This window comes from Oryzias latipes, chromosome 12 (assembly GCF_002234675.1).
Source record: "Oryzias latipes chromosome 12, ASM223467v1".
Classification (NCBI taxonomy): domain Eukaryota; kingdom Metazoa; phylum Chordata; class Actinopteri; order Beloniformes; family Adrianichthyidae; genus Oryzias; species Oryzias latipes.
In genome coordinates, this window is record NC_019870.2 from 22987413 (window position 1) to 23010214 (window position 22802).

The following is a 22802-nucleotide window of genomic DNA, read 5'->3' on the forward strand; positions in this document are numbered from 1 at the left end:
CTTACAATTCTCCCAATAAGTCCCAATAATATTTTCATTTGTTGTAAATTAATAATTGGGATTTTTTTTAAGCCAAAAACGTGTCAAATTCTAGGACACAGTTTCTGCAGAGCGGCAGGAGTTCTTTTAGAAATTGGCCTCTAAATTATGGGACTGTTGGCACGCGGCAAGCCCGCCCAATTCCAATCATCCATCTGTTGACATGCTCTTCCACCAGCCCCTCATTACCCCCAGTCTAACCTTACCGGAATCACAGATTTGGCGAAGAATATTATAGAGATATCCAGATGAACTGTTTTGTGCTAAATGCCAGCTCAGACGAGGAAAACAAGGACGTACATCAATCTATTTGTCTATATGTGGATGCATCAAAATTGGGCAGAGCAGGTAGCTTATGGCTTGCCATAGTAGCTTCTACTTTACCACTACAAGCTTTATCTAACAGCATTTTTTTGTCTGCTTCTGATTCACGATCTGCATAGGGAAATACTCATTTAAGTTAAGTTTAATTATCTCTCTCTCTCTCTATTTATATATACATATATATATACATATATATATACTATTTATATATATATATATATATATATATATATATATATATATATATATATATATATATATATATATATATATATATATATATACACATGTACATACATACTTGCTGCTCTCCCTATTGTCCTTGTTTTTCCCATCCGCCATTTGAATGTGTATTCTTCTTCTCGCAACGAGTACCCCCTATCTACCCTAACGTTTTACAGGCTCTTCAGATGTAAACAAAAGTTCGACACTTGATGAAGACGCATCGAGAATAAATCACGGAACTAAAAATCGCTATATATCACCATATCGATATTTTAAAATCTGAAAACTATCCTAGCAGTAAGGTGTCCTTAAGGAGGATTTTTATACTATCTCTGAAGGCTTGTAAATAGATAATAAATAATTACTTGTTCATTAGATATATATTTTTTTTATATATATGTATATATATATATATATATATATATATATACATATATATATAGTATATATATTTATATTTTCTTCTTCTTCTATTATTTCAAAAATAATATATTTTCATTTATTTTTACAAACCAGGTCAGACAGCATATGCTACAGTAGCTTCCACTTGCATAATTTACTGCTTAATAAAAGACCTATTTAGAGATTTGACACTCATCCACAAATAACCACTCTGGGCATTGCATGCCTCTTTTAATAGTTTGTTTGGGAGTTGTATGTGTTTTTAAACAGGTGTCTTTTAAACTGATATTGAAATTCGTCCCAGGGGTCAACTCACTGTTAAAATACCCTAAAGGCCACAGAAGAGCAGGCTCCATTAACAGCCCTCCTTACAGGAAAGCCGATCCACTATTTTTGTTGATGTGTGTTCAGATAAGACTCACACACACAAACACAACACAGCCATGAGAAGAAAGTTCTCACTCATTCATCTTGTGTTTTGCAGAAGTGCTGAGATAAATTTGCTTTTAGAAGGAAGTTGGCAGCGTGGCGTGTCAGAGGTGAAAGAGGGCCAAAGGTTATCATTAGTTTCCATCATGACCTGATCTCTGTCATCATCAGGTAGCCATTCATCTCTCTCTCTCTTGTTTCCACATTTTCCGTCTTTTTTCTCTGTTTTTTGAGGTTTTCAGCCTCAACACTTGAAGCAAAAAAGCTAGAAAAATTAATCATTTTTAAGCAGAGCAGTTTGCAGATGTGGAGTGGGTTTGAGATCAGTGTGACTGTGGATTGTGAAGTAGAACATTCAGTTCCTGGTCATGCTGTGCTGCTGTATTATGGAAAAAACTCAAGAAAGAGTTCTGCTAAAAGAATACAGCAAAGATAACGCCCTTGCTGTTCAACAAGGTGCCCTTTAAGAGGAAAGTGAGCAAAGTTACACATGAGGCGCTCAGGAGTGTTGAGCTCCGATTTGATGTCTCCTTTTGAAGTGTCTTTATAAAAAAAAAAATCTCTGCGCTCTGAATTGAACTAAACCCATCTGAGGCTGGGGCCTCGTCTGTCTCAGCTCTTCTTTCCTTTTTGTCCTTGGTTCACTCGAGGGACGACTCCTGTCTATGTTTCACCACCATGCATGCTGTCACAGCATACTAATAGTTTAGAAGACCTGCTCCACTTCAAGACTACTCTTTTTGTCAAAGGCAGCAAGACGCTGAGTGAGACACATAACTGTCTGCAAAAACATGCTTCATTGCGCTAGATAATGTGTCTGAAACCACAACACCCAGGTCACCCTGCACTGACTATCACATCTCGCCATAACAAGTTTGTAACTTACTGCGTTTGTTGTGACACTGGACAGCGAGTTCAAAACTGTAAGGAGTTATTTCAGGTTCTGCCCCGCACTAAATCTGAAACTTCAACTCTTAATGATGCAAAAACTATTTAAGGAAATTTTAATTTGTCACCTTTAGTCAGAAGCTTGAGTGTTCCAGCAGCCGTGCTGTGCCACAGAATGTATAATCACATGTAGCAGTTTTGTGCAGAATCTGACACCCACAAGCAAACGGACATGGAAGTAGCAATCAAAAGTCCTTCACGGCTTGTTGTGTAAAGCTACGTTCAAACCGCCCTTGGCAACACGTGTTCAAGCAGCCCCTTCTAATGAAAAGTCAATATGAACAAGTGTAAATGCGCATTTTGGGGTACTGGATTCAAAACTCTTGCAATCACACAAGTTTCTAGGTCCGTTTTCGGGCTCAATGTACAAAACTATTGAACACACGTTGAAAGCAGGTCAAACTTTGACCAATCAGGAACTCAGATTTGGTCCCCTTTCATTGAAGGAAGTGCCAACCATTTGAAAATTGATCATGGAGGAGAAATTAACAATCACATTTTGTGCCTGACCAGAATTATATTGTATTATAATTATATAATATACAATATAATTATATTATATATTATATATTTCATATTTTGGAATAGAGCTGTGAAAAAGCAAGATTCATGAGATTTACTGTACATCGCTTCAACATTTCTCATGAAGCCTCGTCCAACTGTAGCATACATGCATTAGTAAACAGTAGAAATAGAAGAAGAAGCCCCTCCCTGCATGACTAGTCTGAACAACAGTGGCACCATGCATGTTTAACCCTTGAGCTATCCTAGCCACTCATCATCTAAGATAGCACAAGGGTTAAGAACCTGCATTTCTGCCCGGTGTGTATGTAGCCTAACACCTCTAACACATGTCTGTTTCTGAATCTTAGCTCAGGAAACCTCTCTTTGTGACTGATTATTTATCTTTTATGATTCACTATAGCCTTCTTTTTTGGACTTTCTCCTGGTCTGGATGACCAGCTGGCATACCTTCTTGGGAGGGGGTCACGTGTGCATTGTAAGAGAGAGGGAGTGTGTTTTCTGTTTCCAGAAACTGTCTTGAGCTGCTTTAACACCCCACCCCCCACCCCCCTCCATCAACACTACCTTACCTCCATCCCCATGGGCAACAAAAAAACAAGAAAAGACCCCCAGCCTGCCCATCCCACTGTGCTGGGGGTTGGGGAGGGGTGGATGCTGCTGAGATTGAGTTGCTGGTTTACTGAAAATAGACTGTGAAAGACAGAATCTTTTCTATCAGGCAGACAGAGGGGTTTGATAGAGACAATCCCAGCAAAAGAGACATATCTGGCAGTGCTGAACTTCAGGGGAAAAGACTAGACACAAGGTGTTTAAGAGGGGTAAGACCTCATGGTGTGTTTTTGTGCACATGCAGTGATGATGCCCTTACAATGGTCCCTTTTATGTACCACAGACCCTTTCTAAAAATAGTCTCATGGCGACCCGGGACAACTTTGAGCATGTTTTTACTTAAAAATGATGTAAATTATACGTCTAATAACATTCAAAGCCTTTTGGTTGCAAAAAAAGTCCCGTGCTCCCACAAAATAACCCACTCTTTTTATTTGATTATTTTTATTAAGCTTTTGCCATTGTTTGTGTTGTGCCTTTTCATTGCATTTGTGTAAACACAGTGAATAGGAGCTGGGGGCAAAGGCAGCAGGTTGGACCTAAATGTTTCTTGTGGTGTAGACATTCAGCCTTTTTGACTCATTTACCCCACCAGCAGATGCATCATTCAGTTGCAGACAGTTGTGGTCGGCAATTTAAATCCACATGCGCTTTCGTTCGGAAATTCAAGTCCCGTTGCCAGGTTTCCGTGACTGCCTCTATGTCACGCTAGATTCCACAGAAGCGTGTGTGAAGCCATGCAAAAGACATCTTGAATGTTTTTTTTATTTGATGTTATGGTAAAGCTGTGTGGAAGTGAACATTTCTCTCAATAGAGGCTTGATATACTGTATTTTGCTATTCCAAGTTAAACCGCACCAGCTCTCCCAACATTTTTAATTTTTCAATCTAAGGACGTTAAAAAGAAATTGAATTCCATAGAGTAAAAGTTTTTAAACTGTGTTGAAGAACACGAAATGATACCTTTATTTCTCTTCTGTGATTCTAAAACAGCTTTGTGTTCCAATGAAACATGTTGCTTTTATGGAAAATCTTAGATTAAAGCTTGTTGGGACTTGCTCAAAGTATTTTTACTATACCAATTTACTATAGCCTGCACCAATCCTGGAATGCAAGGACCATATTGTTTTTACAATTCTCCTTTCCAACTGCGCTTTTGAGGGACATTTTGACCCTTGTACCAATATAAATTCTTGTATGGGTACTGGAAAGAAAAAGAAAAAAAAGACAGCGGGCTAAACTGTCAAAACATGAATGGGGCCAAAATACCATGTGGGAGTAAAACAAAATATTTCAAAGTCCATTGAGGGAAATCCAAAGGAAAATTGTAACTGTTATGAGATGACCACAGGACCTAAGAATTGGCTGCTATTTTGTGGCAAAATGTGAAATTTGGTGATTTTTCACATTTTACAACAATATCGGAAAGCAAAACTTTTGTTTGAGCGATTTTCACAAATTTTCCCACATGCCAAAAATCTACTACCGACCCTTGACCTCGGCAAGAGGCTGCCATCGTTTTACTAAAAACACCAGCTACAAATTTAAACTCCTTCTAGAGATTTTGATCTATCGCCTCCTAACTTCTCAAGTATAATTGGGAGACTTTTTGGGAAAAAAATTTGGATTTAAAGTTTGTAGATTTTGAACAACGTTAGCCTTTACATTACAAAAATGGTATTTTTTTGCTGCTCTCATATTTTCTTATCAAATTTATTCATATTAAATGTAATTTTCTTCTGTTTTTTAAATATATTTGTTTTACTTGCATTCTTTATTGTTTGTTGCACATTTTGTCATTTTTGCATCTTTCAGTGATTTTTCTTTTTACTTAAAATTGATGATCAATGTGTTTATGAGCCGTTTCTGTGGTAGACTCCGGTTAAAATGAAAGACAGCATTGTTTGCTGTGATTTTCACCCATCTAATGTTCTCTGTAAAAAGTAAGCATGGTTTTGCATAGGTTTTATAGAAGAAAATAGGTTTGTTTTGAAGAATTTCTTTCTTTCTTTCTTTCTCCCGAAGTATATCTGCGCTTTTACTTGAGATTTTTCTTATAAGGAGTAATTTGATAAATACCTTGCTACATACAGCTGTATGTAGTTGATCGGCCGGCTCTCCTTTACTTTTCTGCTTCTTTTCCCTATTTTTCAGTCTGTGATTTTGCCCTGGTCACTCAAACTAGAAAAACTCTTTTGCTTTCTGTGTTTTTGAAAAGGAAGTGCTAATGGATAGTTTGCTTTTGTTCTGCATGTTACATTCAACGTTGAGGTTAATTTAAATCCTGTCAAGCATTTATCTTTCCCTGAAAAAATTGTAGAGAGTTATAGTAATTAGTTTTTGTTTTTGTTTTTTTGCTTTTAGCGGAGAGTAGCTAGGGGTCTAGACAGGCCTGCAGCTGAACCAAATGATTTCTCCTTATTTTGTTGCACTATTAAAGTTTGCTGTGGTGCTATGCTACTGCAGAGTATTTGAAATATAGTGAGGGTTTTTAAGAGCCGATAAAAGAAGATAACCTGATCTTAAACATATTTAGATAGATAGTGAGAATAGATGCTGGTAGAGCAAAACAAGACTGCTTACATCAATTTGGATCAAGAGAAAGCATTTAGCATTCTGTATTTTCAAAATTGATCAGAACTGTTTGTAATTACATGTCAGTAACCAGGTTCTTTCATTGCAGTTTTAATGTCAGATAGCTCTAACTTTTTCGTAGAAGTGGATGTTTCACTTTCTAAGTTCAGAGGGCCACTCTTTGACCCGTCAACATGTGTGCTTGTGTGTTGATGTTTCAGCTGAACTCTCCGATGAACTCGGTCAGCAGCTCTGAGGACATTAAGCCGCCGTTGGGCCTCAATGGCATGATGAAGGTGCCAGCCAAACCCTCAGGCATGGCCCTGTCACTCACTAAGCACATCTGCGCCATCTGCGGCGACCGCTCTTCAGGTGAGTGGCACGAGACTAAGATGCCTGTCTGCAGGTCAAAACAAAATAAAAAGTACATCCATCCTTTTCCTAAACCCACTAAATCCCTTTCTGGGTCACAGGGTTGCTGGAGCCTATCCCAGCCACTCTTAGGCAAAAGCAGGGTACACCCTAGATGTTTTTCCAGCCCATCTAAAAAGTACATGTTGGTCCTTTTAAAATTTGGTTCAGAACCTACAAAGGACACAACTCTGTGCTTCCCCTAGTGATCAATTGTAAGGAGATTTCAACTGGAACGACTCAACCCCTTGTTTTTTTTAACAAATGAAAGAAAAACTGGACTCCCACTTCAAAATCTCTGAAAATATATCAAGATTAACTTTGCCTTAAATCAGCCTTACTGACCACAATGATAAAACTTCGCACTTCATCTTCTGGCGGTGAGAGACCTTCCTGGAATAATAACAATTAGTGAAATTATTCACTAATCTTACTAGTTGGACGCCAAAAATAAGGCACTTCAGAAGAAAACATACAATGATGATGTGAAGGGGAAATGATAGAAGCCAAAACATAGGAGCAAATGATTCCATGATTGGATAGAACAAATCCTCAAACCAGCTTTTGCTACTTTCCAGAAGTGCGGTGTGTGTGGGGAAACTTCACAGCCCATTGCTCATGTCTTTGAAATCCAACTAAGAAGCTATAATGAGAGTCAGTGATGGATAGTCTTATTTTTACCCCAAAATGAAGAAATTCTCTGCAGTGGTTTTAACACATCACAAAATGGGTCAAATGTCAATATTGGAGCTGGAATAAATATATCCTTGAAGGCAATGAAATTTGTCTCCATATGTGATCAATATAGGAAAGTTATCTCAAATTTAAAGACTTTTTGCCCTAATGAACTTTTAATTTGATGTTAAATTTATTTTTGGGCACATTTTTCTTTTATTTTTACAATGTCCAAGATCATCGACTGTCATTTGGGCAAGAAATAGCCCAAACACTTATCCACTTCACAGCAAGTATGTTAAAAGAATCACTACGGTGAAGATAAATCACACTGAAATCTTCTTTGCAGACTTTTATTTGTCCCATATTTTTGGTAAACAAAGAAAACGGTGTTTTAAATAATTTCCTGTAGATAACCATGAAAAGTTTTAGGCTAAAGGGTGAACCTGGGCATGTAATTCAGTGGACATTTTTACTGTCATCCTGCGTCATCGGTGCAGCATGCACCCAAGGGGGAAAAAAATCAAAACATTGTTTAATGGCAAGTCATGCTTCATTTAGCCTTTCTTGGAGGCTTTATTTATCTTCCCTGGTGGTCTGGCCGGCAGCAGGCGAACAAAGACACAGTTTGAGTAACACTGGGGAATGCAAATGGACTAAATCTGTTAAAAATAACAAAAAAAAGAACTGTGAGGCAGGAGAAACGTAGATGTGAACAGGGTCCTGCTCCAGCTTGCCTATAGTGGGCCTCTTTCTCTTTCACCATCACAATATGAACCCCAAACACTGTTCATTTTAATAGGCATCTGATTATAATTACTCGTTTGTTCTTCTAAACTGTGGTTCCTTTATGCTGTTTGTATAACTCAGAACTATAAATGCTGCTGTGATGTCAGCGTGAATGCTTGTTAATGATGTTACAATGCTCTATGTGATTCTGTTTGTGTTTTAATGGTCACAGGGTCTCAGGGTCTCTATCACCAATGTGACATCTAATGTGAGAAAAGAGGAGAATGTGAGAAATTCATCTTTTTTCTGGGATTTTCAGGTAAACACTATGGGGTGTACAGCTGTGAAGGCTGTAAGGGTTTCTTCAAAAGAACCGTGCGTAAGGATCTGACCTACACCTGCCGCGACAACAAGGACTGCATCATAGATAAACGCCAGAGGAACCGCTGTCAGTACTGCCGCTACCAGAAGTGCTTAGCCATGGGGATGAAGAGAGAAGGTATAACACATAGCGTTAGGATAAAATCCCTCTCTGTCATACCCTCAAATCTGTGCTAATCCACTGAAACCCACAAATTGAATCACAGTGCTGTTTATAGAAATCAGTAAAGTCGACATGTGACATAAGCATTTGGATGTGGCCTCACACAAATGTAAACTTTGTGAAATGCAATCAAGACCTTTCATATCTGCAAAGACCAAGAGCAGGTCACCTGTTGACTTTAAGGTTAGATGAATGTCATGCTCAGTCACCAACGTACAAAGAGGAACCTTCAGCTTTGATTAATAACTTTAATATACACCTTTTTAACGAGATGTCACTGGTGAGGCCTAAATAACATGCTCTTTGACATAACATAAGCTGTTTCTGACGTTGCAAAAAGTAGCATTTCACATCGCTTTGCGCTGCTGGGTGCAGGACGGCTTTTCTTCGCTTCAGAATCTGCTGGAATGATGTTAATTTGTAAACGGTTAAAAAGTCACGATAGTCAAAAGAATGAAAACACTGCAGCTAAATCTTTTGTTTTAAAGGTTTAATGAACTGATTTTTATCTTGTAGCATCAATGGACTGAAACCATGGATTCAAAAAAAGTATTCTTAGCAGCAACAGTGACTTTGATGATAGTCTGAAGAAATAGGGCGTAAATAGAAGATGTGACATCTCATCTTTCTTTTACGTAGTTGAAGGCTAACCACTGGAACCCAGAGTAGGCACTTGTTGTAGGCTATTGAGTCTAACATTTTAACATTCAACGTAATGCGCATTTTGAAAATCAAGACAAAATCTGTACTTGCGGAAGTCAACATAAAAACGATTCAGTTTTATGTTATTTAAAGTATTTTTTTCACAGTACCGAGAAATTACAGTCTGTTCTCTAAAAGCACAGACAGACTGTAATTTCAAGTGATCTGTCATGTTAGTTAAAGGTCACTGCATCCGCTTCAAGAAAATGCTAAAACATACGTGTTCGTTTTTTTGTTACATATTTCCTTGAAGGTCATTTGTTTTGTAGGCTGTGTGCTAATGAATGCCGACGATGTAACCACAATCTTTCTCACTCTGTAATAAATTAGATGAGGTTCTTGAATTCTGCAAGACAGAGTTGTTTGCTTTACTTATCTGACTTCTGCGACCCATTTCAGAAAATAATTGTATAGAATTTTTGAAAATGACATTTACATAAAGCAGTGATGTTAAATACCCACTCTGATGAGAATTGTGTTTTTAATATTCTCAACATGTCCTTGTAGCATTTTCTGACAATGGAGGAGATATGAAAAGAAAATTCAGATTAAAATGGCATTTCTGAGTATTTTTTTATTGAAATTGTTAAGTAGGAAAATGAAAAAAGCACACACACAAAAAAGATTGTATTTCTTACATACATTGACTGTATAGGAGAACTAGACTGAGTGATCCCTCCCCACTCGTGTTCCAAAAAGGAAGTAAACCTGGCTCCAAGAAGCCAAAATCCCATAGACTTCTATTGAGATGTAAAAAGCTATTACTCCTTCATTATATCTGTCAGAATGACCGTTCTTGCTCTCCTACTTCTTTTTAACATGTTCTTGCTAATCCAATTTTTTTTCATGATATTTAATCCTTTTTATAATTTATTCAAGTTAAAAACTGACCAATCAGTAACAGCAAGTGGTGCCCTGCTGGCCCCCACCTCGAACGTTGGAAGCTGAGATTGAAAGATTTTACCGAGCCGTTTCAGTGGGTGCGGACATGAACAAATTTACTCCTGATTGGCAACAAAAGTTGCCATGGAAACCAACTTGGACACTAATGTTAGGTGAGGGGTGTGAGGGCCGTCAGCTAGTGGCAGAGCATGTAAACAGAGGGCTCAAGATCAAAAGATGATCGGAATGGGTCTTTAAAAAATAAGAAGCAAATCATGAAGGTCGCTTGACAATATAACAAAAAAAAAAGAGAACAGATGTGGTTCTCAAAAGTAACACAATTTGATCTAGATGTGTTTGAGCAAATCCCATTCATCTGACTTTAAAGTAATTTATCATAAACCTGAGCTTCACTCCCAAGTTTTACCCACAAATGCAGCCCTTAGTCACACAGTAACAGCATGTGCACACTCAGCAAGATTTCCACAGTCTGTCTCTTGCTCTTTGCTCCTTTCGTTTCCGAAAACACCCTAAGAAAGAAACGACAGGTTTTATAGCTCTATCATTTTCCACCTCTAACATGGTACACAGCAGTGAAAAGACAACTCAAAAGGGTTAGATTTATCCCTGTAGTTATTAGAAATAAAAATAAAAGTATGAAACCTGTAGCGAGGAGCATCCTCTCGCTCTGGTAAACTCATTAGCCCGTTTGCCCAAATTCTGAGCTCAGAGGTGCTTTTGTGTTTTCTGCAAACTTCCTCTTTCACTGCTGACAGCTGAGTTTCCACAACTCCGCTTTGCTTTTTGCTTAGCAGTTCTTCTGAAAAACATGCAAACTAGCATCTCTTTTTAAAAGGAGACCTTGATCCTGGCCATCTGTTGCTATGGTTATGTTTACATGCCAGAGTGACATCTTCTCAGTTGCTTCGAGATAATTGTTGTCCTATCTAATCTAAAAAAACAAAAAAAAATGCTCAATTAGAAGCCGAGTTAGTAAACATTGTTTGTGAATCACTGTGGAGCTTCTGCTGAGAATTATTATGTGCTTAAGAACATGAGAAGAAAAACAGACCCTGGAGTGTGGATTTTAACACTTCACGTAGGTGTTAAAACAGTAGCACTGGCAGTTATGCTGTCAAGCCCTTTTTCACACAGAAAACAAAAATCACGAGAATTGTTTTGAATGGAGATTAAATCTGGTGTCAGTAATGCAATGAAAGTAAAGAAAGAGATAAGGATTCTTAATGTTCCACTCTGATCACTTTTTGATTTCTTTTCAATGCATTCCCAGTGGTCTTTTAATTATGATTTTGCCATTTTTAGCCAAAATCTTGTCTTCTAGGACATAGTTTCTGCAGAGCGGCAGTAGTTCATCAGAAATCTCTCTCTGAGTTGTGGGCAGAACTGTTGGCGCTGAGTGTGCCTGCCCCTTCTGTCCGAATTCCATCTGTTTACACTCTCTCTAACCTTATCTTTCAGCCCCTTAAACCCACCTATCCCAACATTAACAGTGCAACAAAATTGGTGAGAAATATTGGAGCTATGCAGCTGCAGAGTTTTGAGCCCGATGCCAGATTTGACGAGGAAAAGAGGTTCATGAATCTAGTCATTTACACGTGGATGCATCAGGATGGAGCGGAGCAGGAGGTTTGTGGTGTGCCATTGAAGGTTTTACGTCACACCTACAAACTTTTCCAAAGGCGTTTTTTCACCAGCTCCTGATTCACAACAATTTGAATAAAATATACTCAGAAAGGATATTTTAAGCTAAATTTTCTTCATATATGTCCTCCTTCATCAGAAAAACGCCACAAGAACGTGTTAAAAACACAATTTTCATCGGAGTGGGTATTTAAGATGAAGGGTTCATCATCACATTTTTAAATCTTTACTGGATTTTTCTTGACCCTTTCTTGGCCCTGCATCCCCTCCCTCCCTCTTTACTTTTATTTATGTCATTGTTTGGCTCTTTACTCCCTTCAAGGATATTATCATTTACTGCCTCTTACCTCACTGGCTGTCGCCTAAGCGTTCCCAGCACCCTGAGGGCTGTGGTTAGACAACAACAGAGCCCAAAAGGCTAACCGAATCCGCAGAAAAACGGGATTAAATGAATTTATGCTCCCTCAGTCAGGACAGGAGAGAAAGAAGGGGGAAAATAAAGCTAACATGATTTCAGCCCTCCTCACCTCTCTGTGACCGACACAAGTATTCTACCCTTGGGCTGACCTCCACTGCCAGACAGCAGTTCCTCCAAAGTGGGGCCCCTTTCTTCTTCTCTAACAACCCCTGCTTCCCTTTCCCTCACAACAAGACCAAGGCCTCTCCAACTCAAGACGTGAAACAGAAACCAGAGTAGGGAAAACTTACCAACACCCCTCTGCCTGACATGTGTTTGAAGGATTTCTGGGTGTACCTTTAAACCTGAGGGACGCATTTGACTTTCTAATAAAACAACCTCATCGCACAAGAAATTCCTTCAATTTCTTTTGACTTGTTTAAAGAAAAAGCGTGCACAAACTCGATTTCCACGCTATCTTGAGTGAATTAAATGGCTGTATAGCCTCTCACAAAGACAAAACACACATGCATCTTTTTACTTGAGGGTGGACATGCGGTTTCTCCCGCCTTGGCTACAAGTCTCTGTGTCTGCTCACCACACAAACTATTTCCTGTCTCAGCTCTCCGAGCCAATCGGATGACAAAACTAACACAGCAGTGTATTAAATCTGCCTTTGTACACTACAAAGCCTTATTGATGTGTGCCGAGGCTTTTTTATCAAGATGTTCTTGCCCTATTTCAAGAAGTGTGAGAACATTTTCTTGTCTTTGAGCAATTTGTGTTAAAAGAGAAGACTTTTCATAAAAAACAACAAGAAAAATATTTTTATTTAAGAGAAAAGTGAAGATTTGTTTAGTGTCAGCTCTGAAGGGTAGGGGGCTGAACTTTCTCAGATATTTAATTCGCTATTCACTATTATAAAAGTACACATAATAGGCTTATTCCTGCATCATATGCACATCTCATTTATGAACTATTTTTAATCTACCACTAATGTGTACTGTTGGATAGACAACATGTTTAAGTTTTTGGAAAAGGGAACTGTTCTTTTTTGAGTTTCTTTAAAGATCCACCCCAATGAAAACTTTTTTCTGGTGTTTTTAATATGTTCTTGTTGCATTTTTCTCATGATGAAGGACATATATAAGGAAAATTTAGCTTAAAATTCAGTTTCTAAGTATTTCTTTATTCAAATTGTTATGAATAGGGAACAGACGAAAAAATACCATTTGAAAAAGCTTGTAGCAGTGTCGTAGGGGCTCCAATCGGTGGGTCACAAGCTCCCTGCTCCACTCCATTCCAATCCGTCCTCTTATCGATGACTAGATTCATTTACATCTTTGTTTTCCTCGTCCGATCTGGCATATGGCTTAAAACTGTACAACTGGATAGCTTCAATAGTGTTCACCATTTCTGTTGCGGGAAAGAGAGTAAACAAAAGGGATGATGGGAAATGAGGGCCGTCTTACAACAGTCCCGCCCACAACTCAGAGGTGACATTTTTAATGAACTCCTGCTTCCCTGCAGTAAACGACACCTTTTTTTAAATTTGTCTAAAAACAGCAAAATCATAATTAAAAGACCACAAGGGACACTTTCATAATAGTTCAAAAGATGATTGGAGTGGGAGTGTAACGACTATTTTCTTGCTTTCTGTCTGATGTTATTTACTTGTTACTTACTTGTAGCTGCTCTGGCTGACGTTGATAAACAGCAGTAGTGACCAGAACCAGTTTTGTTACACGCAGCTGTTCAGGAGGAGCGTCAGCGAGCGAAGGAAAAAAACGAGAATGAGGTTGAGTCCACCAGCTGTGTAAACGAGGACATGCCGGTGGAGAAGATCCTGGAGGCCGAAGAAGCGGTGGAACCCAAAACTGAGACCTACATCGAGACCAATCTAAGCGTGCCATCTAACTCGGTGAGCTTTACCTTTTTTTCTCATATGATGAATTAGGACACTAATTTGTGATTGGAAGGAGTATTATTCATTTTCTGGAAAGAGGTGTTGCACTTCACAAATTCACATAACCGTATGTGTACAGCTTTGTGAACATATTACACTGTCATATATACAACCAAACACGAGTAATCACACAGATGTGTTAATTTTGGAATCAAAAGCCGCTGGCGCTGTCCTACTTGACTCAATAACATTTGTGTTGGGATGAGCTTGTGGGATTTTGTGACCTTATGATTTTAGGAGAAGAAAAATATTCGTCACTGTACTAAACAGGTTAGAGAAGGCTGTAAAGGTTATTAGCCTCCTTACTGTCTCTTAGGGCTGTCTCATATCCTGCAAGAAAGGAGAAATACTTTTTTGTGCCAAAATAGAGATTGTTCAGATCAGGAACCTTGATATTTACACCTCTGTGAACTGCAGGTCCTTCACTGCAGCACACATCAGTTATATTAAAGCCTTAGTCACAAGTGTCTGTATGAGGTGTTGACGCAGTTTCTGGGTTGTCCGGGCTGATGGAGGGTCGTAGAAAGGAACGGCCACATCTTAAGGGAAGTACATGTCTATGTTGTAGTTCCCCTGTGACCCGTATGGACACATTGACGAGTGTCGTGTGTGTGGTAAGTGTGTTGTAAAATATTTGTAAGGCTGTAAGGCTACTGTAAATAGCACACTTACGACATACGGGTGATGCTGTCGTATGGTGCCCTTACGCCCCACTGTAGTCTTTATCAAGATGGGAGTACTGGCCCCTTACTGGTGCGTTAGGTGTGCACAGGATATGACAGTGCCGTAGAAGGCCCACAGGATGTCCTAACAAACTATACTCTGATCGGCTAATTCCTTTATTTCTAAAAGCACTTATTACGTGAGCAGCACTTGCACAGTCCACAGGTTTGGAGGGGTCAAGAAATGATGCGTGTGTCTCACCTACGTCACCCTTGCATGTTGTATAAGTGTTCGCTACACAGCATTCCCGTTGGAAAAAATATTCATGAACATTTTGACTCTACTTTATCACCAAGTAGTCTTGAACCTAGTAATTTCTTCTGCAGACAACTCGTATTTAGCCGTAAGGGCAGTTGAGACTAAGGATTAAGCATCCTTGTAAGAGTTAAAAAACAAAACAAAAAGACAATATAGCTACAGCACAGATACACACAGATATATACTTTAAGGGATTAAAAAGGAGGAGAACCACTAGTTTGAAGCTGAAATAGAACAGCTCTTGCTTGTGTGTCATTAACGTGTCTCAAATTTTATCATTGTGTTTGGTATGCATCCATAGTATTCATATCCACGCTCTTCAGTGTTTAACTAATCACACACTAGCTCTCATTTTCTGCTGCAAGAGCACATTTTTTCTAGCCTTAGTTGTGCCATCCTGTGTAGTGTTAGGTTGTTAAGGGTGGGAACCCTTCATACCTCACAGGAAGCTTTCTTGTCTCTATGCCAGCAGCTTTGCTCTCCTCCTTAGACTAGTTTATGATCTCAGCTGGGTATCTAATGACCAACATAGTGTAGCTGTTGATAGTCCTGATTCTTTATCACATATATATTTAGTGCATAAAGTCATTTCTTTGTGTGTTTGGTGTGTGCACACCAATGCACAATGAGGAATTTGTTTATATTCATCCAAGAGCGTATGCTTTCTTTCATTTTTACTCCCACATTGGACAAAATGATCCCAGTTCTGGTTTATTCCACTGTAACACCATCCTCTGTTGCTTGGCAGAGAGGTGGGAACCACAGAGAAGCACATCAAACGAAGCATGATTTGCTTTGAGCGTTGCTCTTAATCAACTACTCCATAGCTATGTCTCAATTAGTGGGAATAAATCTATTCAACTTCAAACTGCCGTCAGTGCATTAGACACTTTCATTTGTGTCAGCTGCCTCTTCTGAGATTATTTTAAATTGGCAAAAGCAAACTTTTCAAAAACGGTAACTTCTAAATATGTCAAAAGTAGTGTAACAAGAAGCGCAGGTGTTAGAATCCCATTTTGTTCTGTATAAAGAATTAAACATTTTCCCTTAACCCTTGTGCTATCCTAGGCACTTTAACATTGGGAGTTGGGTCATCTAGACCCACTAGACAGTGCACTGAACCTTTTTTCTTCTTCAATGATTTGTGATCTTCACTGGTGTCCATGGATTACATGAAATCTTTTCACCTTTATCCACTTTTGTCATGGTAGGGAGAACACGTCAATGTAAGGGTGGGGTCATCTAAGATAGCACAAGGGTTAAATACATACAGGTTTCAGTACTGATCATTTTAACTGACATGGTATTGAGATTCAGCTGTTATTGTTGGTTTTATCTGGAGTAGTATATAAAGAGCTAAGAAAAAATCTTCTGCTGTTAGTTTATTCTCACTTTTTACATTTTAAATAAGAATGACCTGGTATTTACACTGTGTAGCTGTTTAAAGACCCACTGTGATCATCTTTTTTCTATTTTAAAAGTGTTTCCAATGGTCTTTTAATTATGATTATGCCATTTTTAGCCAAAAAATGTTAAAAAATGGTGTCTTTTTTCGGGACATAGTTTCTGCTGAGCGGCAGTAGTTCATCAGTAGTTCATTCTGAGTGGTCAGAGGAACCGCTGTCACAGAGCAACCCCCCCGCCCCCCTTGCCCTCTCCACTGCTGACATGCAGCAGGAAGCTTGTAGCGTATTTTCTCTGTCCAATTAAGCCCTTTTTTTCAGACTGCATTTTTATTTGTCTGCTCCTGGTTCACGACAATGTGAATAAAGAAATACTCAGAAATTCAGTTTTAAATTTAATTTTCTTTATATATGTCTTTCATCATCAGATAAATCATGTTAAAAACTCCAAAAGCACAATTTTCATCAGAGTGGGTCTTTAAGTGTCAAGTTTAAAGCTCCCTGCCCTCTATTTGGTGAAGGTGCTGATACTCATCTGTTTTGATTTTTTTAACTGACTGCTTACACTGATGTAGTTTCTCACCTCCTTTCCTCAGGTGTTATCCCCCCTCTCTTCTCCCACTATTAACTGTGTCGTGTTTGACACAGAGGAGACTGAGAGTGATGAATAATGCATCAGACAGACGGTTACCGAAAGCGTCCCACATAGCCACAGCTTTCTCTGGAATTCTGCAGCAAACAGAGGAGCTGTGCAGCAGCCTGCCAGAGAAGTGAGCAGGGAAAGGGGGAGGGCTTGTTCTGGGATTTGTCTGCTGCAGGGGAGGGAAATGTCCTGTGAAGGAAAGGTAGAAATCTGAGGGCTGTTATGAGAATAAGTGGGAGCTATTTTGGGGGACAGATGGAAATATAGTAGATGAATGTTGACATTTAGGAAGAGGGAGAGGAGCTGGGATACACGAGGGAGCGACTGGCAGCTCTGACACTAATGCACCAAGTGTGTTAAGGTTGGGCCCGCTGGGTCGCTCAGACCTCACTGCCCTACACCAAAAAGATGTTTCCTGAACAACCAGCTAATGCTGGGAAATAACCTTTGTTTTTAATAACTTAAATTAAACATTGACTGTATATGAGAACTGAACTGTGTGACCCCCCTCCCCCCTCACTTTCCAAACAGGAAGTACCCACTGGTTCCAAGAAACCAAAATCCCATAAACCTATTTAGAGAAATAAGCAGCTATTACTCAGTCAATATATTTTTCTGAATAAAATTCTTGCTCTGCTACATTTTTTTACATGTTCTTGCTAATCCTATTTTCCCCCTATATTTTTACTGTAGTTTAAGTTATTCAAGTCATAAACTGACCAACCCGATGCTTCATTAAAAGTGTTTGGTCCCACATCCAATGCCTGAAGCATTTAATTGACAAATTTTGTGTAGCCTGCTTTCAAGTCTTAGGGCTGTGGACTTTCAACAATCTCACTCCTGATTGGCAAGAGTGGTTGCCACAGAAACGCTGACTCAGACCAATCAGTTTTATACTGATAATTTCTGGTTCCAACATGGTGACGTCCATATTGCGTAAAAATAGCGACTCAATTAACTTTATTTCATTGGAGGCATTGGATTTTTGTGGAAATCCAGAGAAAAAGTACTTAAAAATTGTTACCAGTGCTTAAGTCTGGATAATATGGCCTAAAAATTAAAAGAAATTATTTTTGCCACATCAAATTTGATTTCCTATTATTTTTTTACCTCCCTTTATTTTCTTAAGCAAAAATTGCACAATTGCAAATATTTAACAAAAAATCTTATTTTAACATCTCTATTGGAAGTTGACCTGAATTCAAAGTGTAATTAATTACAAGCTAAAGCACTCGAAAGCAAGACATAAAAGGACGGGAGATCATTTTGATAACATGTCTGAGGGAGCACTGGTGAACAGTTAATTCAAATTTGGCATTTCGGAAGATTTATTTTTGGAAAAATCTGGATTTTTGTTTTTTCACCACCCTGCCCCTTTGGACGTCTATTGTTCAGAGTAAGATTACTCCGCCTGTCTCTGTACATTAAAATGGCAATGAGTAAAGTGGAGCTTGCTCCCAAAAATCAATATCTTCAGTTATATTGAACTGTTGCAACTTAAGACTTGGATCAACAGACCACATGTGCGAAATCTGTTTTAAGGCTTTTGCTAACAAAAGTGGGAGTACGACAAATTTGTTTCAATATCTGAAACAGAGTCACAGATGTGATGCTAATTTATCCTAAACCACAATCTTATACCACCTTTTTTATCTGTCTAAATTAATTTCCATTTAGGTTTGATCATTTTAGTTATGCTTCCTTTTTTAAATAATGTCTATTTGAGCTTGATAGAATATTTGCATTTTTTTTAATTTATTTTCCTTAATAATTCTACACATTTACGGTAACTTTTTCAAAATTTCATACATCACTCAAAAGCTCCAAGAAAAAGCTATCTTTTTTTTTTCTTCTAAATTTAGGGAATCTAACTCTTTAAATGAATTGGAGCTTGGAATTTTGGCAGAGCATCTGCATTCAAGCTGCCCCGGGCACAAGAGCTGCTCTCTGAGTACTGGCAACAGGCAACCCCCCTCACCAGGCCTCCATTGAAAAGCGCTGCCCCGTACTATAATTAATCACAGGGCCCGGGTCATGAGTATACACCATGAATAGGCTACCGCCGCTGTCTAATGGCCGGGGTCTGGCCAAGCTGAATAAAAGTGTGTTTATCTCATGGTGACCTAGAACAGGAGTTAAACAGGCGTTAGTAATATGCCTTCAGTCAGAGTAGAGGTTCTCCCTTCAGGAGCAGGAGTAGAGGAGAGGATTCTTTCATTCGCTAATCTGCAATGTTTCCCTTAGATCGCCGATCTCTTACTTCTTTGGAATCAGTTTTCTTGTCTATTATCGCGAAGCTCTCCATCCTTCTCACATGGAGAGGCGAAAATATGGCTGTTGTTTGGAGAGTAATTAGTTGATGAGTCATCCCCACTTGGATTTGAGGATGAGTTTTCTTTCTTCATTCTAAAAATAAGTGGAACACTTGAGCAACTCATTTTCATGCTGATTTGTGCGAGCGGCCAATTTCCTCCATGTTGTCACACCAACATAAACCGGTTCAAGCAGAATAATGAAAAATTGAAAGGCAAATCTTTCGTCTCCCCTCCTCAAGTGATGAAAATTTCATAGGACAGTATGCAAGCCTGGCATTTCTCCAGCTGCATTGCAGTTATGATGCCGTAAATCCTGTTATTTGCCTGGAATGAAGATAGTGCAGTTTGTGGCAGATGTTTAAACAAATAGAAGGAAACTTTATGTCAAATTCTCTTGCTTATTTACTTCTTTTTATTCATCTAGCAGTGACTTGAGTATGTTAATTCTCAGAGCTTAACAATAGAAGGACACAGCTCACTAGTCCATTGTAGCTGAACATTAAACACAGTAATGTGATGCTTGAAAACAGTCCTGGAGAGTGTAAACTTCTCTCCCCTGTCATCTCCACCAACGGAAGCAAAAAAATAAATAAAACTGGTCAGCGTCCATTCAGCATCCATAAGGTTCATGGATTTTAATGTGAACTCTGAGACTTCTCTTCCTCATGAGGCAGAGTTGATACCTGTTTTATTTTTCTATTTATTTATTTTTTCCTGACCTGCATTTGGAATAGATCGTCGTACATCCATGTCTGGAGAAGACATGGAGCTGAAAACTGAGGCTATCAGTCCACTGTCCTCCACCGAGATCCCACACTTAAATATTCATAAGACGCCTGTTGTCTTTCTGTTTCTGAAGTAGAAAGTTTCCAAAGCAGTGTCTGCTTAGTGTTTGCTCTAGTGTTTCAGCTGCAGGGATGTGATGCAGCACAGTGAGTGTCTCCCTTCAGGGAGGGAGCATGGAGGAGAGGACAGGTTAGTCCTACGTCTTTGTACTACAAACAGAGAAAGTGAATGCAGATCAGATTCCTTCTTCATCTTGAACTAATCTCCTCATGAGAGCTGCGGTTGATGCCAGGATCCTTCTGGCTTTAGCTTCGATCTGAGGGATTTTAAGTGAGAACTGGCAAAGAAGTTGCAGACTGTCTTTATGGGACTGTAAGTTCACACAAGGAAGACGTACTGTATTTAAGATGGCTTACTTGGTTTTGTGTCACAGTGAACAATGTTTTGTTTGGGGTTCCACTTAGTCACACCACTGACATAAATTACTGGACTAAGACTGACCACATTTTGGGAATTTTCTTAATAAACCAGTTTATGCTGCGGTAAGGTAACCTTAGAAAAATTATTGCTCTTTTTTTTTTTCTTACACCCAGTGTAACAGAGACCTACAAATTTACCTTTAAGATATTAAAGACAGTTTCATTGTTGGAACATTTTCTCTAATAAAAGATTACCATTTAATTATATTATCATCTTTATCGTCCTGCAAATGTTGGAATTTGTGTCCCTCTAAATCACAGCAAAAAAGAGGTGGCCTAAAATATGAAAAGGACACTAATCTTAAGAATAAAATTACTAGAAAGTAGTACAATTATCTATCCATGCAGCAAGTCATTTTTACTTAATAAGTAATCTTATGATATATCAATATCTAGAAACGAGAAGTTCCATAAAAGAATTCAAAAAGGGGGGAAAAAAACATAAAAAGTTGGAGATACTTCAAATTAAAATCTTTACAGCCCAATAATATGTAGCTTTTGCTAGTTCTAAGAAAATAGTTTGTATTTTTTTAATTTTTATGTAACTAATTGTAGTTCATTTTAATTACAGTGACAAAAAACTAGTGTGTCTAGAAATAAATGACTCATTTTAGAACAAAATGTGAACAAGATGAAAATACAATCCTAGTACAAGTTAGCCCATCTTAATAAATTCTCATCAAATCTAAAACTAGCACTTATTCTTAGTTTTTCTTTTGCCAACAGTATGGAGCATTTTAGTAATCCTTTCCCTATCTATAGATCCTATAGCTCTTAATGAGAAAAAACAGTTCTTCTACGGTGATTTTGGGAAAAGCTTGGAAAGGTGTCGGGCAAAGATAAGTTAAAACAGCTTGAAACCTAAAATAGAGGTTTTAAATCTTTGCAACTTTCAAATAGTTTGCAGAGTACAGTCGGCTTATAAAAATGAGAATATGTTGGGGAAAAGCGCATAATTAGGATTGATATGTTTTATTTAAGCAATAAATGTAAAGCTATGCATTTTTAAAAATGCCAGGGCTATCTGTGTTGTGTTTTACTCCTGCTGTTACGCTCCTAACATCTCAAGGCTTGACAACGTAAAAAAATCAATAAATCATTGCAGCCATCTCTCTGCTTGATCTGGACTGTTTGTTACCAAGAAACCTGTTAGCTTTGCTGTCCTGAGCAATGAAAAAAGTCAGACCTTTTCATTTGTTAGCTAAAATCAGAGCTGTTTGTTTTTCTTATTTTGCAAAAGCATCATTTTTTCTTGTGACATTTTTTTGGCCCCTTCAACCACATGTAAGCATGAAGGAAGGACTTTTCTGTGAGATTGTATAATATTTTTTAAAGTATAATGCGATGTAATAATGAGATGGTTTTGGAAGCTTATGTGCATCAAAAACCCCAAACCATCCATAGAACACATTGGGTATATATATTACAAGGTCCCCCTTTAAGCTTCCCTGCACTTGTTCATTAGGAAAGTGTCTCAGTAAAGCCTCTCAAGGGTCTCTTGAGCTCCGCCAGCAGTACGAAAGTGTTTCAACTCAAAGGTCCCAAAAGGAAGAGCCCGCTCAGCGAAAGTTGTTTTTTCACCCAGCAGCTCTCTGCAGGTATTTCCTCCACAAGCTGGGACAAAGTGACTGTTTGTTTTGTCTGCCTCCTCACCTTCCTCTTTGCAGGGTATCACTCACAGAGTAGCACTTGTTCAGTGTCGAAGTGTGTGGCAAAAAAGGCAGCGATGGGAAACTTAATCCACGATTGGCCCGAGAGTCGAAACAAGCGATGAAGTGAAAATACAAATGTAGCATTCATTCATTTGAGCTGTTTTTGTGTTTGTTTTCTCCTAGCCCAACGACCCAGTGACAAATATCTGTCAAGCAGCTGACAAGCAGCTATTTACCCTGGTGGAGTGGGCCAAAAGGATTCCTCACTTCTCTGACCTGCCGCTAGATGATCAGGTCATCCTGCTCCGAGCAGGTGGGTCAGCACTTGGGTCCCATTAATTTCACAAATTAAGATCAAACATTCATGGATTGAACTACCATTCTTACTATGCTTTGTATGTTTAATGGTTGCTAAATGTGTGTCTTTGCACTGGAAGAAAGAAAATGTAAATAATATTTATTTAATCACCATCATTTATACCTTTAATTAGAACAGGAGA

General features: G+C 38.6%; 1 protein-coding gene across 3 annotated transcripts in view; it reads left to right on the plus strand.

Moving 5' to 3' along the window:
* rxra (retinoid X receptor alpha) overlaps window positions 1–22802 on the plus strand; it is a 124385-nt gene that overhangs the window by 92240 nt on the left and 9343 nt on the right. For 2 of the 3 annotated variants that reach the window (XM_011481988.3, XM_020707820.2), the window contains 4 exons: window positions 6297–6447; window positions 8210–8389; window positions 13814–13998; window positions 22486–22615. In XM_011481988.3, the coding sequence (XP_011480290.1) occupies window positions 6297–6447; window positions 8210–8389; window positions 13814–13998; window positions 22486–22615 (646 nt within the window). The remainder of the gene's footprint in view (window positions 1–6296; window positions 6448–8209; window positions 8390–13813; window positions 13999–22485; window positions 22616–22802) is intronic. The other variant, XM_011481990.3, reaches the window with a different exon arrangement.